General features: G+C 42.0%; 2 protein-coding genes across 2 annotated transcripts; both read left to right on the forward strand.

Moving 5' to 3' along the window:
- The first annotated feature begins 2,293 nt into the window (after positions 1–2,293).
- atp5mc1 (ATP synthase membrane subunit c locus 1) lies at positions 2,294–6,419 on the forward strand. The gene is made up of 5 exons (XM_053851224.1): positions 2,294–2,406; positions 3,354–3,401; positions 3,625–3,705; positions 3,791–3,969; positions 6,096–6,419. Exons 2-5 carry the CDS (start codon positions 3,363–3,365, stop codon positions 6,208–6,210), a joined length of 414 nt encoding a protein of 137 aa, XP_053707199.1. The 5' UTR covers positions 2,294–2,406; positions 3,354–3,362; the 3' UTR covers positions 6,211–6,419.
- A 2,666-nt stretch (positions 6,420–9,085) lies between these two features.
- Positions 9,086–19,315, forward strand: ube2z (ubiquitin-conjugating enzyme E2Z). Its single transcript, XM_053851221.1, has 8 exons — positions 9,086–9,412; positions 9,493–9,923; positions 13,545–13,617; positions 13,811–13,998; positions 14,988–15,099; positions 16,831–16,943; positions 17,020–17,110; positions 18,442–19,315. Exons 2-8 carry the CDS (start codon positions 9,502–9,504, stop codon positions 18,616–18,618), a joined length of 1,176 nt encoding a protein of 391 aa, XP_053707196.1. The 5' UTR covers positions 9,086–9,412; positions 9,493–9,501; the 3' UTR covers positions 18,619–19,315.
- Positions 19,316–19,543: the final 228 nt, after the last annotated feature.

Here is a 19,543-nt window from a genome sequence, read left to right on the forward strand (position 1 = left end):
GCAGAGAAGCACAGGGAACATCGATCAACCATATGATAGAAGCACACTGAGACAAATGTACAGTGCAACACTGGGAGTGATAATGTGGATCTCACAGAAAATGGAGATGAAACACTTATCCAACATGAGGGTTTTCAAGAAAAGGGATTTGACACAGAAACTACTAGATTACTCCGGAGAAGGCACTTCATAAATGAATACACAAAAGAACAACAGAGACAAAATATCACACACAGTTACACACAAGCACTGTCCCAAAAAATGGGGAATAAGGGGCAGAAATTATACGAACTGTTATTCACACTGCTCCTTTTCAATCTCTGTAGCAGCTAAGAAGAAATATTGTCTGAATTGTATGCAATATAGCAAATATGAACATGTGAAGATTGATTCATTCATTCATTCTAAAAGGACTGTGCAGTCACTTGAGCATGGAAGTCATGTTACCTCTCCTCACATGGGTCCCATCAGAAATGGATCAATGACAGATCCAGACAGTTAAAGCATTTTTCCTCTCATACTATACTCAAATCATATGACTCCTCCTTTGCTGGGAAGATGAAGTGTTCACTCCTCACTCATAAATTTTTGAGTGAGTTTTGAACGTAGAAATGCCCATGTTCTTCTTGTATTAGGGACGTAGCACCCAACAACAGGAGTAAAACAGCTCACTCCAGTGGTGATAAAATACATTGCAACTTTAATTCAACTAACAAATTTTAAAAGAATGTACATCTAAATGGCAACTGTTAGACCTCTACAGTTCTTCTCAGTAGCTTTGGTACATTTCTCTTACTGTGGGCAAAATGGAAAGTTCATTTCTTATAACAATAAATAAATAAAAATAAATAAATAAACATGGTTTGTCAACAAAATCCATACATCAAATATATCAAAACTATATATCTGCGTCAATGAACAGTCAGTGCCATCGGAATGTCCCGTGTCATTGTGTGTGGACAAGAGAGACAAATTGCTTAGTCATGTTATCAGTGACTCTGGAGGGAAGTCTTGATGTAAACAATGGCTATAGTTTTGTAGGCTCATAGACTGATTCATTACTCTTGATTTCATTTGTGATCAATAACCATATTTAATCTACTAACACATATACAAACAAAACCCTTGTGAAATGGCATAAAATCATGTGATCATAGTCATAGTCATCAAATTTACTAAAGAAAAAAAAAAACACAAATACACAAACTTTTGAGAAAGTTGGAAAAACAGAGTAAAATTCTGAATAAAATAAATATAATAAACCCATGTCTAAATATCCTAAAATAAAAATAATATATTTTATATAATCACCAAAGAAGATATAAATAAATGAAAGTATAAAATTAAATACATTTTAAAAACTGCTTCAATAGGTGCTTTCATGAACAGTTTTTTCTACTGCCACCTTATGTGGCTAATGTAACCTGACCTCCTGAACTAAAGCCTAAATGTTGCGAGGGGTGAGACTATTCAACAGAGACACATGATTTTGATCAACATGGCATAAGCAACTGATAATGTAGAAGAGTAGAGAATTGTGCAGAGACAATTGCATGGATGTACTAAAGCATTTGCAGCTTGACCGAATACATGAGAAACTGTTTCTAATGTGCACGAGTGACACAATGATGTGCAGATAGAAAAATACTTTTGAGAATTTCAGTTCTGATCTGAGAAATGTAGCAAAGCGACAGAGAAAAACTGTAACACACCGGAGCTTTCAAGTGGGCCATTTTGATGGGAAAATAAAATGTGTGTTGCTTCCTTCCACTTCTTTGAAAACTACAACTGTGGATTTGTACACTTGAAAAAAAATGTGAAGACTTGTTGCTGCTCATTTCTAAATTGCAGGTAAAAAAAAATCATCAATGATGTGAAATAAAATTCTTCAAGTGCTCGACTCCTAGAATACTTTTCTTCATTCAGATACATTTGTGTTCAATTACAATGAATCTTTTTTTTTTTTTTTTTTTACTGTGGTAAGAGTTGGATTTGAAAGCCAGGAATCGTTTCAAAGTCAGACTTTTTTTTCACCTCTCTAATATGGCGTAGTTACATGTCTGTGACTAACATGCGACGACGACAAATGTTTAAAAAAATAATAAGAAAAGAAAAGAAAAGCAACTTGGGCGGGACTTCCTGTGAATTGACCAATCGCCGGAGATGACACTGGATGTGCTTTCGTACGGTTCCTGTAAACCTGTAACTGCCATGCATACTGGCCAATAGAACTCATGAAGGACACACGAGTCCCACCCTAATGGCTATGCGCACCAATGAGCTATTAGGACGTCGTCGCTGAGCTTATAAATGACAAGGTGACAGGGTGGCCGTCCTACCTTCATTGACTGTCGCTCTGTATGAGTGTAGCCCTCCACAGAACACCCTGATACACCTCCAGTCCTGGTAATAACACGATACGGTTGAGTATGTGTTGTGTAGTCAAACGCTGTTAACGTGCTCTGTGTCATAAAAACGCTTTGTTAATAATGTTAATAATCGTTGTTAACCCTCCTAAGCGAGAGGAGCTCCGCCTGCCATTCAAATGTCAGATTGTATTTACTTCTTGTCTTTGTTTGATTCAAAGCATTCGGTCTTGAACGAGCAGAAATGCATCACCATTATTATTAGTATTATTTCCACGCTCCACCGTAGCCACAGGCACTGACGCGACAGTGCAGTTAACGCATAGTAAGATGTCTGACTCCGGCCTGTCGTGCGTTACTAGCGGCTGGCTGCAAGGACACTTCGCCACACACAAATATACATCATCGTTTTGCTTATCACAACGCCATTTGGAGTCAAGTCTACACCATCGCGGCGAAGACAACGTGTAACGGCCATTGACCACTGGGACGTTTTGACCTTCAACCCTGAGATGTTGGTTAGCTTTAGCTGCAGGATGGTAGCGAAGGCCGCCCAATCTGAGGTGCAAAATAACCCTGCGGCATTTAAACAGAAACAGTGGAGTTGTTTTTTTATGTCCGGATTGACCGTCGCTCCAGAATGTCTGGACCGGCGAGGTTAATCTGGACTTCACCTCTCTTAACAATTGGATTATTCTCTTGCGGTCGCTCTCCAGGAGGCATCGATGGTCCTGACAGTCTAACAATGTTCCTGGCTGTATCTGACCGATACATGGTTGAGACTAACAGTCGTATTTAAAGGCTGTTCTTCCCGACTTGGTGATGCAAAGACAGTACATTGCGTTTTCACACGGTATAATTTACCCCTGATGTTGTTGTGTGGCTAAACTTGCATTATATAATGAGATGTTACCATTGTATAAAACCAGTTGAACGTCGGTTATTGAATGCCTTTTTTCCTCTGACTGTCCTGTAATGTCTCTCCAGGTTCCAACCATGTATGCATGTGCTAAGTTCATCACTTCTCCTGCTCTGGTATGTCAATATTAATTCATATGACATGTTGACGGCTGTGTTTTTGTCTATTCGCCTTAGATGTCATGGTGAATAATGCGTTACTTTAACTTTTGATATTTGTGTTTATACACATTATTATTATTATTATTTTTTTTTTACGCCAGAGTTAGAAATGTTAGCATCTAGAAGATTTACTCATGACTGGGTTGAGGATTGATGCCTGAAACCTCTCTGTCTTTAGCTGAGAGGGGGCTCCAGAGTTCTCGCTCGGCCACTTGCTGTCTCCCATTTTACCAGACCTGAAGCCAGAGTTGAGACACAGGTAGTTTGCTCTCAATAACTTGCCACCTTCATGAATTAAATGAATGAAATTGTAATATTTGCATTCTTTACTTTGCTCTTCCAAGGACCTGTTGCCAGTTAGTCAAGCTCCAGTCCTGACTCGTTCCTTCCAGACAAGCGCTGTGACCCGGGACATTGACACAGCCGCCAAGTTCATTGGTGCTGGTGCTGCTACAGTGGGTGTGGCTGGTTCAGGTGCTGGTATTGGTACTGTGTTTGGCAGCCTCATCATCGGCTATGCCAGGTAACACTCGTCGATAACTAAGTCAATTGGTGTATCATTATGACATTACTGGAGTGGTGAGAGCAAGTGCTAAATAAGCTAGAGGGGTGGAGGTTTGCTTTAGAAAGGAGAGGAGTGAAGGTTAGCTGCAGTAAGAAGGAATATATGTGTGAATGAGAGGGAACCAAGTGGACAGGTGAAGTAACAGGATGCACAGATAAAGAAAGTGGAGGATTTGAAGTACTGAGGCTCAACTGTCCAGGGCCATGGAGAGTGTGAGAAGGAGGTGAAGAAGCGGGTGCAGGCAGGATGGAATCATTGGAGAAAAGTGTCAGGTGTGATGTGTGACAAAAGGGTGTCGGCAAGGATGAAAGGGAAAGTGGTGAGGCCAGCAATGTTGTATGGTTTGGAACCAGTGGCACTGAGGAAAAGACAGGAGGCAGAGCTGGAGGTAGCAGAGATGAAGATGCTGAGCTTCTCTCCTTGAGTGAGCAGGATGGATAGGATTAGAGGGACAGCACATGTGCTCAGGTGTTTAGGAGACCAAGTCAGAGGCTAGATGGAGATGGTTTGGACATGTACAGAGGAGAGAGAGAGAGCCAGTACATTGGTAGATGAAGATGTGATTGATGGAGGTGGTGAAGGAGGACATGAGGAGGGAGAAGCCGAAAGGAAGAAGAAGATGACGCGGACTATAAGCTGTGGGGTGCGCTGACAGTTCCATAGAATAATTATCTGGTTCACTTCTCTTCGGATTGAAGTGCCAATTAGAAACAAGTGTTGTACCCAAAAGTGACTCCCTGTCATTGGGCTTTGACTAGAACCCAAGACACTGTTGTTGGTGTACAATTCAATTGACATTCGTCTATGAAAAGAATGGTTCAACTGACTTCATGTTACTGCATGTTAGCCTCTCAAGGATGCCATGTTTCTGTATTATCTGTAGTGATACTCTGCTGCTTATTATAAAGAAAGCGTTTGTTGGTATTTCTATATGTACGAAAACTTTCACTTCCTGCATTTGTGGTCATTATCGTTCCAATCACAATGAAGTTAGAGGTTTGAAGCTTCATTTAACCTTCATTGAATGTCCCAACAGGCCAGTACAGATTCTATGCCAATTGTTATTTCCACAACTAAATCATCCTTTTTAAAAAAAAAAATATTTACACAAAGCTACAGAATAACAATAGTAAAGCTTGATACCTATAAAATGCAAAATGTTTAACATAAAATAACTTTCATTGAACAATGATCAGATCAAACCCATAATGTAAACTTTACTCATCACGTGTTAAATCCTGGAGTGCTGCACCTGAAGACCGCACCTCACTTCACCTACCTGTCCCAGGAATGAGTATGAGGGGTCCAGGTCTGCTATTAGCTGCTGAACGCTGCGGTCTTCGATAACAGAACATGGCTGCTCGTCCAAAACGATGAACTGCATTAGCATTGGTTTGGCTTGCAGTTAGCTTTCACTCAGTTGGCTTCTTGGCAGTGCTCAAATACGGTGCGGTGATGCGGTGGCCGAGTCCGTGGGTGCACGTGTTGAGAACTGCAATTCGGTTGTTATTTTCTGTGACGGAGAAGTATTGCCGTTTGACCAGCATTGTGGTGGCTGGCTCACTGTCTGTGGCTGTCTGCAGCATCACAAGTAGCTTTATTTTACGCTTCAGTTGCCTCCTTTGTTTTGTCATTTTTACATTGTGATGCAAATGGCTATAATACAAATCTTATTGAGAAACAAAGAATCTGCATGCATTGTATTAGTCTTTTACCTTTGCCTGCATTATGTGACAAAGCAGTTCCTTCAATTTAGACATTGATTTTATTGTAATTTCTCCAAAAAGGGGTGTGAAAAAATGTCACAAGTCTTGGTTTTAAATTGTGTACCAGTCCTATCTGTGCTATATACATTTACCATTTTGTTTTAAAGCTACTTGAAGTCTTATTAAAGACCTCAGTCAGATAGGAATCAGTCAGAAAATTCAAATTTCTGTGTCCATTTCGGTGTTCAGCCATTCATGTGAAAGGAAAGGTTGTAGCGGTGGCAGTTGGTGATCTGGTTCAGATATTGCTTATTGTGGTCATTGGAGACATGAGACGTCAATGTTTTTCTAACACTGCCATTTCTTTCTCCTCCACAGGAACCCCTCCCTGAAACAGCAGCTCTTTTCTTATGCCATCCTGGGCTTTGCTCTGTCTGAAGCTATGGGTCTTTTCTGTCTGATGGTGGCTTTCCTTATCCTGTTCGCCATGTAAACCTGGACTCGGGCTCACCATGTCCTCCCTCGCCAACCTACTGTCCCCCTCCAATGCTCCATCCAGAGGGAAGCTTTCTACTGAAGGAACTCTAAAAGTGCGGACAAGCCATTCCATTCAAGACAAGTATTTCCACCGAGGCCCTCAAGTTTTGTTTTTGTAAAGTCTCTCTCTGGCTCCAATCTGTCCACAATAAATGGTTGGGTTTACTCAAGTTTTTTTTCTTCGTGTCTCAAAAAGAATTTTCTAAGCCTTTGCCACGATTCTTCCTACCAGGCCAGGAAATTTGTTTTACAGTGTATTGAGTGATTGAAACTTTAGACAATGGTTTCAGTCAAAGTCAAAGGCTTGTAATTTGGGCGTATCAATGTGAAGATTATTTGCCGTGTTGGACACTAGATGGCAAAAGCATCATTTTGATATGGCTACAAAATGATTTGATACTGAAGGGTCTCAAGTTCAAACCTCAATCTGTCACCACAGATGGAAACCAATTGTTGGGTCATTCAACAAGACCCTGTGTCACTATTTACACTTTTGTGGCCATTATTTGAAATAACTGAATTTAAAATATTTAAAGTAATTGTGGATTAGTTTAGTCATTTGGTTATTTACTGTTTTCCATACACTAGCTACAAAGATGGGGGGCAGGAACTCAAATGTTTTTGAGATTTTCATAATAAATGACAATTGGTGTCAAAAGGAGACGAATGGTGATGAACAGGGGGATTTATGGGGAGAGGTGGAGCCTTCCTGGGTGGAGAGTTAAGCCAATCAGTTCTCAGGCGCGAGGCGGGGCCTCGGAGTGGTTAAACCAATAGCGAAGCCCGTTAGAGGGCTCCGCACGTATTCATAGAACTGAAGTTACGTTCAGTAACTATTATTTACCTAAAACATCAGGGTGCAAGTTCCCAGTTGTTACATCAAAGTACAGAGAACATTTATTATGCTTTTATTCTGACGTTTTCTTCAGTGCAATTTCATTTTGACTCCTTCACATGGGTGTATTTTTTATGACACTACACTGAATAATGTTGTGCGTCTGGAGGTAGTGCTGTAAGAAGTGTTCCCTGAGAAAGAAATCTCTGATTTGCATCAATTCATAATTTTTGTCTGTGATGAATGAAGTCAAAGTGAACCGGGAAAAGAACCAGCAGTGATCTATACACAAAGAATCCAGGATGTCCCTTTATTGAAAGGGATAAAGTAGCCATCAGCTCCTTTCAAGACTGAAGTCACACAAGCTGGAACACGCACAAAAAAAAACACATTCAGACGTCTGTAATGAAACAGCTCATGAACAAGATAAGATGAACATTATTTCTCAAAAAGGAAATGTATTTCCTGCCATTTGTAGCAGACTATTTGGATTGTAAACATGGTAGTTTCAGTGTGTATACTTGCACTGCTTACGCATTTATGTCAGATACTTTCATTTGGTCTATGAGAGTTGGATGGGACATAGCATGATACTTTTGTTGTCATGGCCACCAGTGAATTTGTGGTCGTGTGCAGGGTCTATTTGATAGTTTCACCTGGCTTGATGAATCCCGGGTGTCTTAATAACTGCAGAGGTTAAACTGAGAGCACAATACTTGGGGAAAAATACCAGACTATTTATTCATTCAATTGGTGTACTGTAATGTGTCCATACTTGTAAAGAGATGTAGGACTTCTGTAGGAATTTTGGTCCATAGCTGAGACAAAAATGAATAAATGAGCCTTGTTTAAAATGGAAAGAAACATATTTTATGGGAGTTCAAATTCATATCTTCGGCAGATGACTCAACTGTGCATGTGACTGGGAGTATAGTCAGTCTTTCTGAAGCGAACCAAGTTCTGCCACATTGAATACGTCTTTAAAATGAGTCTCAATACAAACACCTTTGACAGAGTTTAAAGTTGTGGATACTTGTGCGGCTGCGTTTGCATTAGAAGTTAACACAGCGACAGGAAGCACTTTTTTGGTCTCTCATTTCCTGTACCTGCCCGGGACTTTCTCCTGCAGCTTCAATCCTCAGAAGCTCCTGACTGCACAGCGCTGTCTGTTTCCTTCGCCCGGACCGGACGCTGGGAATGACAACCAGGCTAAGGCGGACATAATGGTCCCGCTGTTGTTGCTCACCTTACACTGCAGGTAAACTTGGTCCCCCTCCTTCCACATCTCTGTCTGCAATGACTGATCTGGTTTTCTTTAGTTGGTCCAGAGTCTGCTGGCAGGCATATACACTCTGGCTTGGGAGTATCTCTGGATCCCTCAAGCAGAAATCCTGAAGCTCACAGAAAAGGGAAGAGTTAAAACTGCTGTCTAAACCTGTGAACCCACATTGACAAAAGTGACTGCTGGCAGGGAAGATCCTGTCTTATCTATTCATAACAACAGTGGACCAAATGAGTCACCAATGATTTCACCCGCACTTTCAAAGGTCACGCAATTGGGAAACTTGGTTGACATGCCCCAAAGTGGCGACATCCGGGACGTCCTGAGCGAGCTAGTCCTCTTATGATGTGTTGCCACCTTTGGTTGGTCTCCAAAAGTCACCCATCAAAGGGCACCACTGCCAAACAGGGTTAGAGGAATTCATACAGTTGAGAAATATATATAGTAAAGTAAATCAAATGCAAGAAGAAAAGTGAATGTTTATAGTTCATGGTAGAATTCTCACCAATGCCTGATAAAGCACTCATTTTTTGCAAAGACAAGCTTGGCATTTTGATTTACCGTAATGCATCTGGCCATATGGAGCACCCTCAGCAGCCGTCAAATTGAGGGTCCACTCCAAAATTGGGGACCTCAATCGTAGGAAACAGATGTTCTTTCAACACTGAGCGCGAATTTTCACTTTTATCTCGCGTCTACTATTTTGAAAAGTCTGAAAGGAAATGGTGTGTCGTGCCTTAGTGACGCAGCTTGACAGGGAAGAATCAAAGGCTAAAGTTGTTGTTGGGGCCGACATGGATAAATTGAACCCACAGACTGGACGTTCGAGCCACGTAGACGGGATGATGTCACGCTAGTGACACATGCGGTTGATTTGATTTGACAGTTGACGCCGTAGTTTGTGAGGGGGCCGTGGAAGCGAACGGGAAGCTAACGATCGACATGTCGACGGTGGCGGAGTAGCGCTCTCCGGCCTGTCCCTGCGCTTCCTCACTCGGCTCGTCTGTTCCGTGTGCCCGTTGAGCTACCCACTGAGTCCCGGTAAGAACACGCCAGTGTACGTGCAGTACGTGTTTTGAACCAAGTCGTCAGCAACGTCTAAGGCTCGTCTGTCTCGCCAGCTATAAGCTATGGCGGACTGCTCAGGAGAGAAGTCCGGTGTCAGTGGTCTTGACCCGGTTGCTGCTGGACAACCGGGTGGCGCCTCGCTGCTGTCGGCTGTTCCCAGCTCGCCACCCTCTGGACACCCAGCTACGTCTGGTGCCCATTCCAACTCGCACCCGACCTCCCTGCTCCCCTCCGCGGCGACACAGAGTGGCCTAACTGTGATGGTCCCCATGGCTGCTGTCACAGCGGACTCCACCTTCACCCCAATGTTGACGCCGATGGTGGCCGTTCACAGCTCCACGCCGCTGCATGGGGTCAGTGGAGGAACTGCAGTGGCCGGAGCGGGGCTCCTCACCCAAATGCACAGTGCTTCCTGGGACCCGACCTCGAGCGCAGACTGGGATAAAGAGAAGACCTCTCAACAGTGCATCCTAAGAATAAAAAGGTGAGAAATGTGCACGTGAGATGACTAAAACTGAAGTGAAGTGAGTGAGGAAACTGTGTCTTCCACCTTTAATTTTGCAAGAGGTGGTGCGGCATGGCGTTCATCAATGACTGAAATAGAGCTGCATTCTCAGACTGGTCCACTGTAGCATGTTACTCTATATTACCAAAAGGATTTGGACTATAGAGCAGTGGAGACCCCTTCTCTGCAGTGATGAATCACGCTTTTCCATCTGGCAATCTGTTGGTTGAGTCGGGGTTTGGAGGTTGCCAGGAGAACGGTGCATTTCCAACTGCATTGTGTGAAATTTGGTGGAGGAGGAATTTTGGTGTGGGGTTGTTTTTCATGTCTTGGCCCCTTTGTTCTAGTGAAAGGAACTTTGAATGCTTCAGGATACCAAAACATTTAGGACAATTCTATGCTCCCAACCTTGTGGGAACAGTTTGGAGCGGCCCGTTTCTCTTCCAACATGAGGTCCATAAAGACATGGGTGACAGAGTCTGGTGTGGATGAACTTGACTGGCCTACGCAGAGTCCCGTCCTGAAGCCGATAGAAGACCTTTGGGATGAATTAGAGCAGAGACTGAGAGCCAGGCCTTTTCCACCAACATCAGCATGTGACCTCACCATTACACGTTTGTAAGAACGGTCAAACATTCCTGTAAACACACTCCTCAACCTTGTGGACAGCCTTCCCAGAAGTGTATCTCACGGTCCCTATATCTTAGCCCAGTACTCTGAATCTGATCTTTATGGCAAAATGAGTCATAGAAAGTTAGAACTGCTCAGCAGGCCCTTGACACATCAGACACCACAGCATACAAATAGTCTCTGACACTCTGACTATGTATTGATTTAGGAACTTGTTCCATGAACTCTTGCATCCAAGCCAAGTAAATGTCCCTCGCCTGCTGACTTCATGGTTTGCTAGTGCCACACACATTTTCAAGTCACATTATCTTGAAGAGGTAATCTGATTAAACTGTGCACGTATTTTGAAGTGACTCATTATTAGTGACCAAAAACCTATACATGCTATTGAGCGCTGTGGTCATAACAAATGGACATGGTGGCAATGAAGGTCCCAAACGTTTTCATCTCCTCAGCTATCACCAACTGGATACTTTTTTTCCAGACAAACCATTGTGAGGGTAAATAAAACAATGGTGAAGCTCGTGTGTGGAGTGTTAAATCTTGATTGAAAACATATTTGCTCAAAATGTAGTTGTCTTTGGCAAATATTTCCCATGACAACTCAACTCGACATTTTGGATCGTGGTGGTTCCCTCAGTTCTCCTCATACTGTGCACTAGCATAAGCTTAGACAGGACTAGCTGTTGGCGACTATTAGGTCTGAATGACTCCATTTAATGTATAAGCACTGACCATCCGATGACCAAGTTGGAGAGGTGGATATTATCTGGACTGACCGATCCATGTCTCACTTTCCTGATTGTCTGTGGTGTCAAGTATCAAACGTGGCCGACTGGTCGTCGTGTTCACACTTCAGGGTCAAGTGTGATGAACGTCTGGATACAGTGTTGAACTGAAAATGTACCAGATCCACTGACTCCTTGCCTACTCTAGCCCGTGTGTCAGAGTTCTGGGGCAAGTGGTGCCCTTCAATACTGTAACAAGAGTTGGATTCATACTTTTTTTTTCATGTACTGCACTGAGTGCCAACATGTTGGGTTAGATCTGATCTTTGATCATTCCAGGATACTGTACCCAAAGGAGATAGATACTTGTAGGTCTTAAATACATATTCATCCAGTGAGTCACATACATGCAGCTAATAAAGTAAAAAATGTTCCTGAATCCGGATGGTGATCCAAAACACTCCAGAATTTGAATCATGTGTTCCTTGGCCCAATTCACAATTGATGATTGATTCACATTGATCTGTTGCCACTGGCTGCGACACAGAATATCTGATGCTGCTTGTTTTGAGTCTATAACCTGTGTACTCTGGAAAAAAGGAAATGTTTGGACTTTCATTTGAATTCAACTCAGGGATAGAGAGAGAGTCAATGTTAGTGTTAACTAGAGGGAAAAGCGTGTGTGTGAGCGTGTGTTCTGACATGTCAACTTGTTCAACTTGTCCTCATTTAACAGCTTTCTTAGAATTGAGAACCATTATATGGTTATATAAAATACAACATTTAACTTTGATTTAAATGTTCAAAAGTTGTTGAGTCATGTTCAAAGGGCGTTGGTGATCGTCCAGTGACAGTTCGATTAAATGGTCTTTAGTCTGTCATCGGTCTGTGATTCTTCGTCCCTTTGAGTATTTCAAATATGGCTGGGCAATATTGACAAAAAAACTAATCTCGATATGTTACTGCCATATCTCGATATAGGTTATATTATATTATATTATATTATATTATATTATATTATATTATATTATATTATATTATATTATATTATTCCTCTTGGCACAGCGTAAAAAAAAAGAGCTCTAAAATTAATTTAAAGATCCACCCAGATTCTACAATGCTGTGCACGAAGACGCCTCACTGAATTACATGGGTAATTGTGCACTTTAGAGTTAGCACGCTCTTGGCGTGTTAAGGGCTGGACAGCTTCACCTTACCTGAGCATGAATGTCTGGAGCCCACGAAACTGTCTTGAACGGTCCATTATTTTTGAGAGCTGATGACTTCTGTGGCACAGCCTGACGCAGTAAACAAAACTCTTATTTTTCATTTAATCAAGTTTTGACCATTTTAGTGTTCAATTTGATGTAGTTTTAGTCAGTTGTGACTAAAATACAATTTATTTTTAGCATCAATTTTGTCATCTGAATAGTTTTTCAGTCGACAAATTAATTATCATTATAGTCGAGGAAAACTAAAGTAGTCTACTAAAATGTTTTGTTAAAAAGTGTATAAAGGTTCGTATGTGACATAAGTCTTCTGTAGCTGTCCCAGCTCTCGTCTCTGGCATTTCCTCTACCGAAGGCTCAGTGCAGCCATCGTCTAAGACTGCACTTGTCTGATCTGGATGAAACAGGAGTGCGTGCATATGTAAACATAGATTTTTTTTTTCCAGTGGATGTGTGTGTCCACATCATGCTCTCGGTGTGTGACATTCAGAGGAAGGTGTTTTCATTATTTTCTTTCAATAATTTATTGTCACACAGACTATCAGAGATTCTGTCTGAGTCAGGAAGTGACTATTTGTATGCGGGACATGGTATTTCGCGATTGAAAAATCGATTTTAACAAAGTAAAGTATGTGACACAGTGGGAGGTTGTAATGTTACTGTATTTGTGAACATTTTGATGCGTGTCTGAGGTTGTTGGGGTGCTGTCACATTGACTGAAGATGCAGTGGTGTCAGACTGGCGTGAAAAAGTAACCTGGAAAAGTGTTGTGAGCCGTAGAAAGTTGCAATACTGTGCAATCTGTAAGCCGTAATTGAAATCGAATGCACATGGCGGTGTCGGTTCTGCACAGCAGCCGGGGAGTGACTGAGCGAGCAGGTTCATGTTTGATAGAAGTCCTAGTTTGAATGACTTTCATGGTGTGCTTTGGTTAATCGGAGCACTTGTTATTGGACAGCTATGTTCCGATTACCAGCACCCCAGCAATAACCCCTCTTCATTTTGTGTTGCAGAGACATCATGTCCATCTACAAAGAACCTCCACCTGGGATGTTTGTCGTACCCGATCCCCAAGACATGACCAAGGTACGGCAGAAGTGCATATTGCATCTCAAACGCATCATGTTTGACGTGTGCTACTCTGGCATTAGAGCACTTTTGCTGCTCATTTTCTATTACAGTTTTTGCACATCAGATTTTAGAGTGCTGAAGATGCTGCAGTACTGTACCGTGCAGTACTTTCTGCTTTTGTTTATTTCAATTCTCTTCTTCCTCTCAGATACATGCACTTATCACGGGACCTTTTGATACCCCATATGAAGGAGGCTTCTTCCTTTTCCTATTCCGCTGCCCACCTGACTATCCCATTCACCCACCCCGCGTCAAACTCATCACCACTGGCCACAACACTGTTCGCTTCAACCCCAACTTCTACCGTAATGGCAAAGTTTGCCTCAGCATCCTGGGGTGAGTCCAGAAGCTCCTGAGGAGAGGAGCAAGTGTTGAGCCTTGTACTGGAGATGAATGAATGGCTATTTACCGTTATTTTGAAGGCTTCATCCTCAAATTGTATCTTAACCTCATGGGGTCCAACCAAATGTCCCCACAAAGTCATACAGTCGCCACAAGGATAGTGTTTTGTCAAGAATTTGTCTCCACAAAGTAGGAAGGCAAAAGTACGCACACACACAGACACGAACATAGTTGGGCCGCGGGTGCCCCCTTGTGGGGCCGCTAGACGTTTTTTGTTTTACGCTACTGGCATTGAGGGCCGTGAGATGCTCAGTTTTAATACACTTGCCACGTATGGTGACAGTCGTGTGTCACTGAACTGACTTGACAGCTGCAGATTTGTGATAGTTGCCAACTATGAAGAGGTTCTTGAAAAGAAAAAAATGATAAAGAAAGTTATGGCACTTAAAGGAGATACTTTCATTTACACTTTACTTCTTTAGAGTTTATGAAAAGAAAATATTTTATGATATTTAGACATATTTATTTTATTCATAATTTTATTCATGACATAGTTTTTCCAATTTTCTCAACAGTTTGCACCAAAAGTATTTTTTTTTCTTTTTTTTTTTTTTTCTTTAGTAAATCTGATGAACATGACTTGCACCTGGTTCTGCTGCTGGTTGGACTTTTCCATGAGAAATGACAAATTTGTTTTGGTTTGTTTACATGTATCGTTATTGAACACAAATGAAATCTGTAATTCTGAAATCAGTAATCACAGTGGGCCCCAGACCCATGTGTTGAAGTGTATAGACCGCAGCATTCATTGTGTGGAAATCGACCCTAAATTAAATACCTTCCCCAATATTTCTTTATAATAAAGCAAACAATGAATCTATTGGAAGGTGATGCATCTAGATCCTCATGGACCAACTACATCTAAAACTAGAATTCAATTCATTCATTTGTGTGCTTTTGCGTGCGTGCGTCTGTCTGTACAGCACTTGGACCGGACCTGCATGGAGTCCAGCCCAGAGTATTTCCTCTGTCCTCATCTCAATCCAGTCGCTGATGACGGAGAACCCTTATCACAATGAGCCAGGCTTTGAGCAGGTAGCACCTACACACACACACAATATTTGTATTCATGTCCTTGTTGGGACTTATAGAGGTTTCTCATTGCCATAATGCTTTTCCCACCCTAAACCTAACCATCCAAAACACATGGCTAACCTGAACCAGGACTTTGAACCAGAAATAAGCCTTATTATAATGACCCGGTTATTCTGAAGCAAAAGGGTCCGACAAACACTGAAGGGCCTCACAAGGGGGTCCCCAAAATCACACTTCACCTGGATAGATACTTCAACACGCACGTTTGTCTTCCAGTCTTCGTGAGGACTGTCATTGATGCAATGCTTTCCCCTGCCTCTCACCCTAAACCTAACCAACAACTTAACCTTTACTCTTAACCACACTAAAGCACAATTATTACTTATTATTACTTGGCTGTTTTGTGTTTTCAACCCTCAAAACGAGGCTTGACAAAGTAAGGACCGGCCAAAATATCCTCACTTTGCAAAAATGTCCTCACTCTGTCCATTAAAAAGTCATACAGGTTCTCACAAAGATAGAAGTACAAGAACACGACCCACGTGTTTGTTTTTCTATCTTTGTACGGACCCTCATTGTCTTAATGCTTTTCCTATCTGCTCACCGTTGTATGTGGTCAGCATTTCTGCAATGTTGTCGGTGGCCTTTAAGTCAAGTCATTGTAGAGAAACTAGTGCTGTTGTCTGTTAAAAACAGTTAGAAGCCTTACTGCTGAGTTCTGAACCAGCTCTTATATTTGTTATATACATTTCATGTAGAGTTACAGTAGTCCCGGCTGGAGAATATGAACAGATGAACAAGCCTTTCTAAGTCAGCAAGTGAAAGCATGATCTATTGTATCTCAAGGAAACAGGACTAGACTTTTTTATTGTAAGGATCAAGTGCAAGTGATGGGACAAATTGAACATGGAGATTTCAGGCTGTTTTTGGACAGCGGGCCAAAGTTGATATCCGACAGTCTAGGAATGTTTGGTGAAGGGAATGCCAATATTTCTCTTTTTGGGTGGTTCAAAATACATGTTTGTGCTATACTGCTGGTGACATCATCAAGACATGACAACACCTTGCATGCAAGTCCCTGCAGGAGTGGGAAGACGTGGTGTGGTTGAATGACCAAGAGGTAGCATGTAAGATAAAAAGAAAACCCGAAATTTGATTATTTTGACTTTAGCTAAGGAGGCAAGGTTAGAGGTTGGTTTGTAAAGTTTGTGGCACCTTTGTTGTCAAGACTGGGTTTCCTCAGGAGAACTAGGATTGTTGCAAGTCCCAGCACTGAGCGAGAAGCTCCTCCAAGCCTGAAATCACATGTAACTACATCTGATAAAACCAAGTGGAAGTATCACCACCAGAGGAAAACACACCATACATCATGGTGGTAGACACGATTATGGTGGTTTTAGGTGTTTTTAACACCATCACCTCTCCCGGATATAGTAGTTGAAGCCGGCCCTTTAGAGGGCGCACTTGGCCCAAATATGAGTTCAACTTTAAACTAGGTTGTTAGAGCATTGAATTGGAGAACGTGACTTTCCAAGCTATTCCACTGCATCCCACCTCTAAACAGTGTGCAGTAAGTCCGACCGTCTTGCCTCCGCTTTCATCCTCCTGCTTCTAGATCTTGGCAAACTGAGCTCCAGAATCAAATGTCTGTCTGCTTCAACCTGCCATTGCTTGCCTTCTGTGTTTTCCCCCTCTCAACTCTGACTATAACCCAGTCTGTCCATTGTTCAGGAGAGACACCCTGGTGACAGCAAGAACTACAATGAGTGCATCAGGCATGAGACGATGCGGGTCGCTGTGTGTGACATGCTGGAGGGGAAGGTTCCCTGTCCAGATGCTCTCTGGTAATGGCTACCTTTTCATGCATTTTCACTCTCCTGAAGTCTCTGGATGTCTGATGTTACTGCCGACTTTTAACAGGGCTGTCATGGAGAAGTCCTTCCTGGAATATTATGATTTCTACGAGGGAGTCTGCAAGGAGCGGCTGCACCTACAGGGACAGAATATGCAGGTGGACATTTGAGCCGAGAAAGCGGTTGAAATCATTTTTCAATGCTGTTCATCATGGACAAGGAAGATAACACTGGCTATTGACTGTGACCTAAACACTCTATGTCCATCCCAACACACGTACTCATGTGAGCAGATCTCATAAAGTGTAGGGATGTTCGATATTCACGTCATTTTCAAGTCCGTCTTAGTATCGGCGTTTGTATTTCAATGATGCGGCTTATATATGATCGTAGTCCCTGAACTCTTATTCATGCTGATCAGACAAGGTTGCATAGCAGAGCATAAACCCAACAATGAAATCGGTTACAGTGATGTGAAATGAACCTGAACAGGTACCATGATGCTCTGCAGCCCAGTCAACCAATCACAGTTTTCCATGCATGGATCATATGGGCAATTTGATGCGCGTTCAGAACAACACCAACTTTGTTTTCATGATTAATCAGTTTTGATACTAGACCCTTTATGCTCTTTAACGTTTTTAAAACGATACATGTAACTCACTGACCTTTCCGCGGCGTAGACTGCACTGCTGGGTTGTAGACCAGTGAACATATGTGCGAGAGAGGTTAAGAAGCTCTTTCACTGGGGAGAGACTCAGAGTAGAGCCGCTGCTTCTCCGCATTGAAAGGAAGCCAGTTGAGATATGGAGTCATGCAGCCATGCCACCTCCTGTTTTGAAGAAATGTAAAGAAAAGACCTGCTATCAGTGTAATGTTAATATTGGATATATTATTTATTTGAAACAAGAGTATTCATTTCTGAATCAAGACAAACAGATGAATGACACGTGTTTAGTTATAGTCTAATAGTAGATCATTGGGAATCCGAGTGATTGTTTTTATCATTCCAAACAGGGAGAGGCATCGTATTCATTTTAAGGACGCTATAGTTACGCATTACATCGGGACGGGTTTGTCATAATAGGCATACAGCAGAGTGGGAACCGTCTTGTTTCCTGATATACCACTTCAAACTGTGCTATGTATCTTTGCTTGGTTCCATTAACTTTGACTACCTGAATGTAAATGAAAATAATTCAGCTAAAAATGTGTGTGAAAAAAAATGTCGGAGAGAGAAAAAAAGGGACTACGGTGATGACAGGCACAAGCCTAGTCCAGATTGCTTCATTGACTAGACCAACTAACTTCTGTTCTCACCATCATATGTTAAAATTCTGTCACAGTTCATAATAAAAATATAATAAATCCAAATAATAAAAAATGAAAAAAAGAAATGACATTCACCTCACTTGGACCAGTGGTTTAAAATTTCAGTTTTCTTTCATAGATTGTGATCTCCCTCCTGATGTGTTTTTGTCATTCACAGGATCCTTTTGGTGAGAAACGCGGTCGCTTTGACTATCAAGGTCTGCTGAGTCGTCTCAGCACCACCCACAGGCGCATACGGGAGAAAAACCTGGACGGGCACAATGATGAGGATTCGGAGTCTGACACCAGCTCCTCTGGGACCGACCCAGATAGTCAGGGCAGCTTACAGCCATGAATCTCATCTGCAAGACTTGCAAGGCCACGGTCCAGGCCAGGAGCTTGTGTTGTTTTGGTTGGATGTCACTGTATAAACTGAGAACGGTGGACAGTCCTAGCTATTGTGTTTGATTGTATAAAAACAGAGGCGGCTTATATCTGTAAAGAATAAAAGGTTAGTTCCTTGAATGCACCTTTCCTGCATTGGATGTCACACTTAGGCCCTGGAGTACCATCTGAACCTACAGAAACAAATCTCAATAAAGCAGTTTCCCTGAAGCTAATGTTGTACCCTTCTTTTGAAACAGCATTGACTGCAGGTCCGACAGGCTTGCTGAGACCATCTGGAACAGGCAGCGCTGCTTAAGAGGGACATTTTGTAACTGCATTTGAATAAATATGAAATGTTCTTATGCAGATGCTTTGTTGATAATGTGCCTTTTGTGTCTTTATGTTGGGATAAATTTTCAAAATCATTATCCTGTGTAAACATTTTTGTGCTTCTGATTTAATTCCTAGCCTTCAATGGGTTCAGGTTTTTCACACTTAATGTACTTGTTGGCAAAATCAGTCTTTCGTGTGTTACGGCATACATCTTTGTTCTAATACACAAATTATTAATTTCGTAGAGGCTACACACCAGCATCTTTTCCTCGAAACTTGATTATGCCATGTGAGTTTTCCTCTAATAAACTGGCCATGATGTAAATTCAAAATACTGTGTGAGTCATTTCATGAAATCATATGTGAAAAACTGCTGGTGTTTTGAGGTTCCCTGTGAGCAATTCTGCATGGGACAGAAATTCAGGGACCGTGGACACATGGCACTTTGTGTATATTAAAAAAATATATATACATTTGAAGGTATCACACTCTCTGGTGGAGTTTTAGTATCTGGTGGTCTTGTTCTCGAGTGAGGGAAAAGGGGAGCGTGAGATTGATAG

The sequence above is a fragment of the Synchiropus splendidus genome, chromosome 19 (genome assembly GCF_027744825.2).
Source record: "Synchiropus splendidus isolate RoL2022-P1 chromosome 19, RoL_Sspl_1.0, whole genome shotgun sequence".
Classification (NCBI taxonomy): Eukaryota; Metazoa; Chordata; class Actinopteri; order Syngnathiformes; family Callionymidae; genus Synchiropus; species Synchiropus splendidus.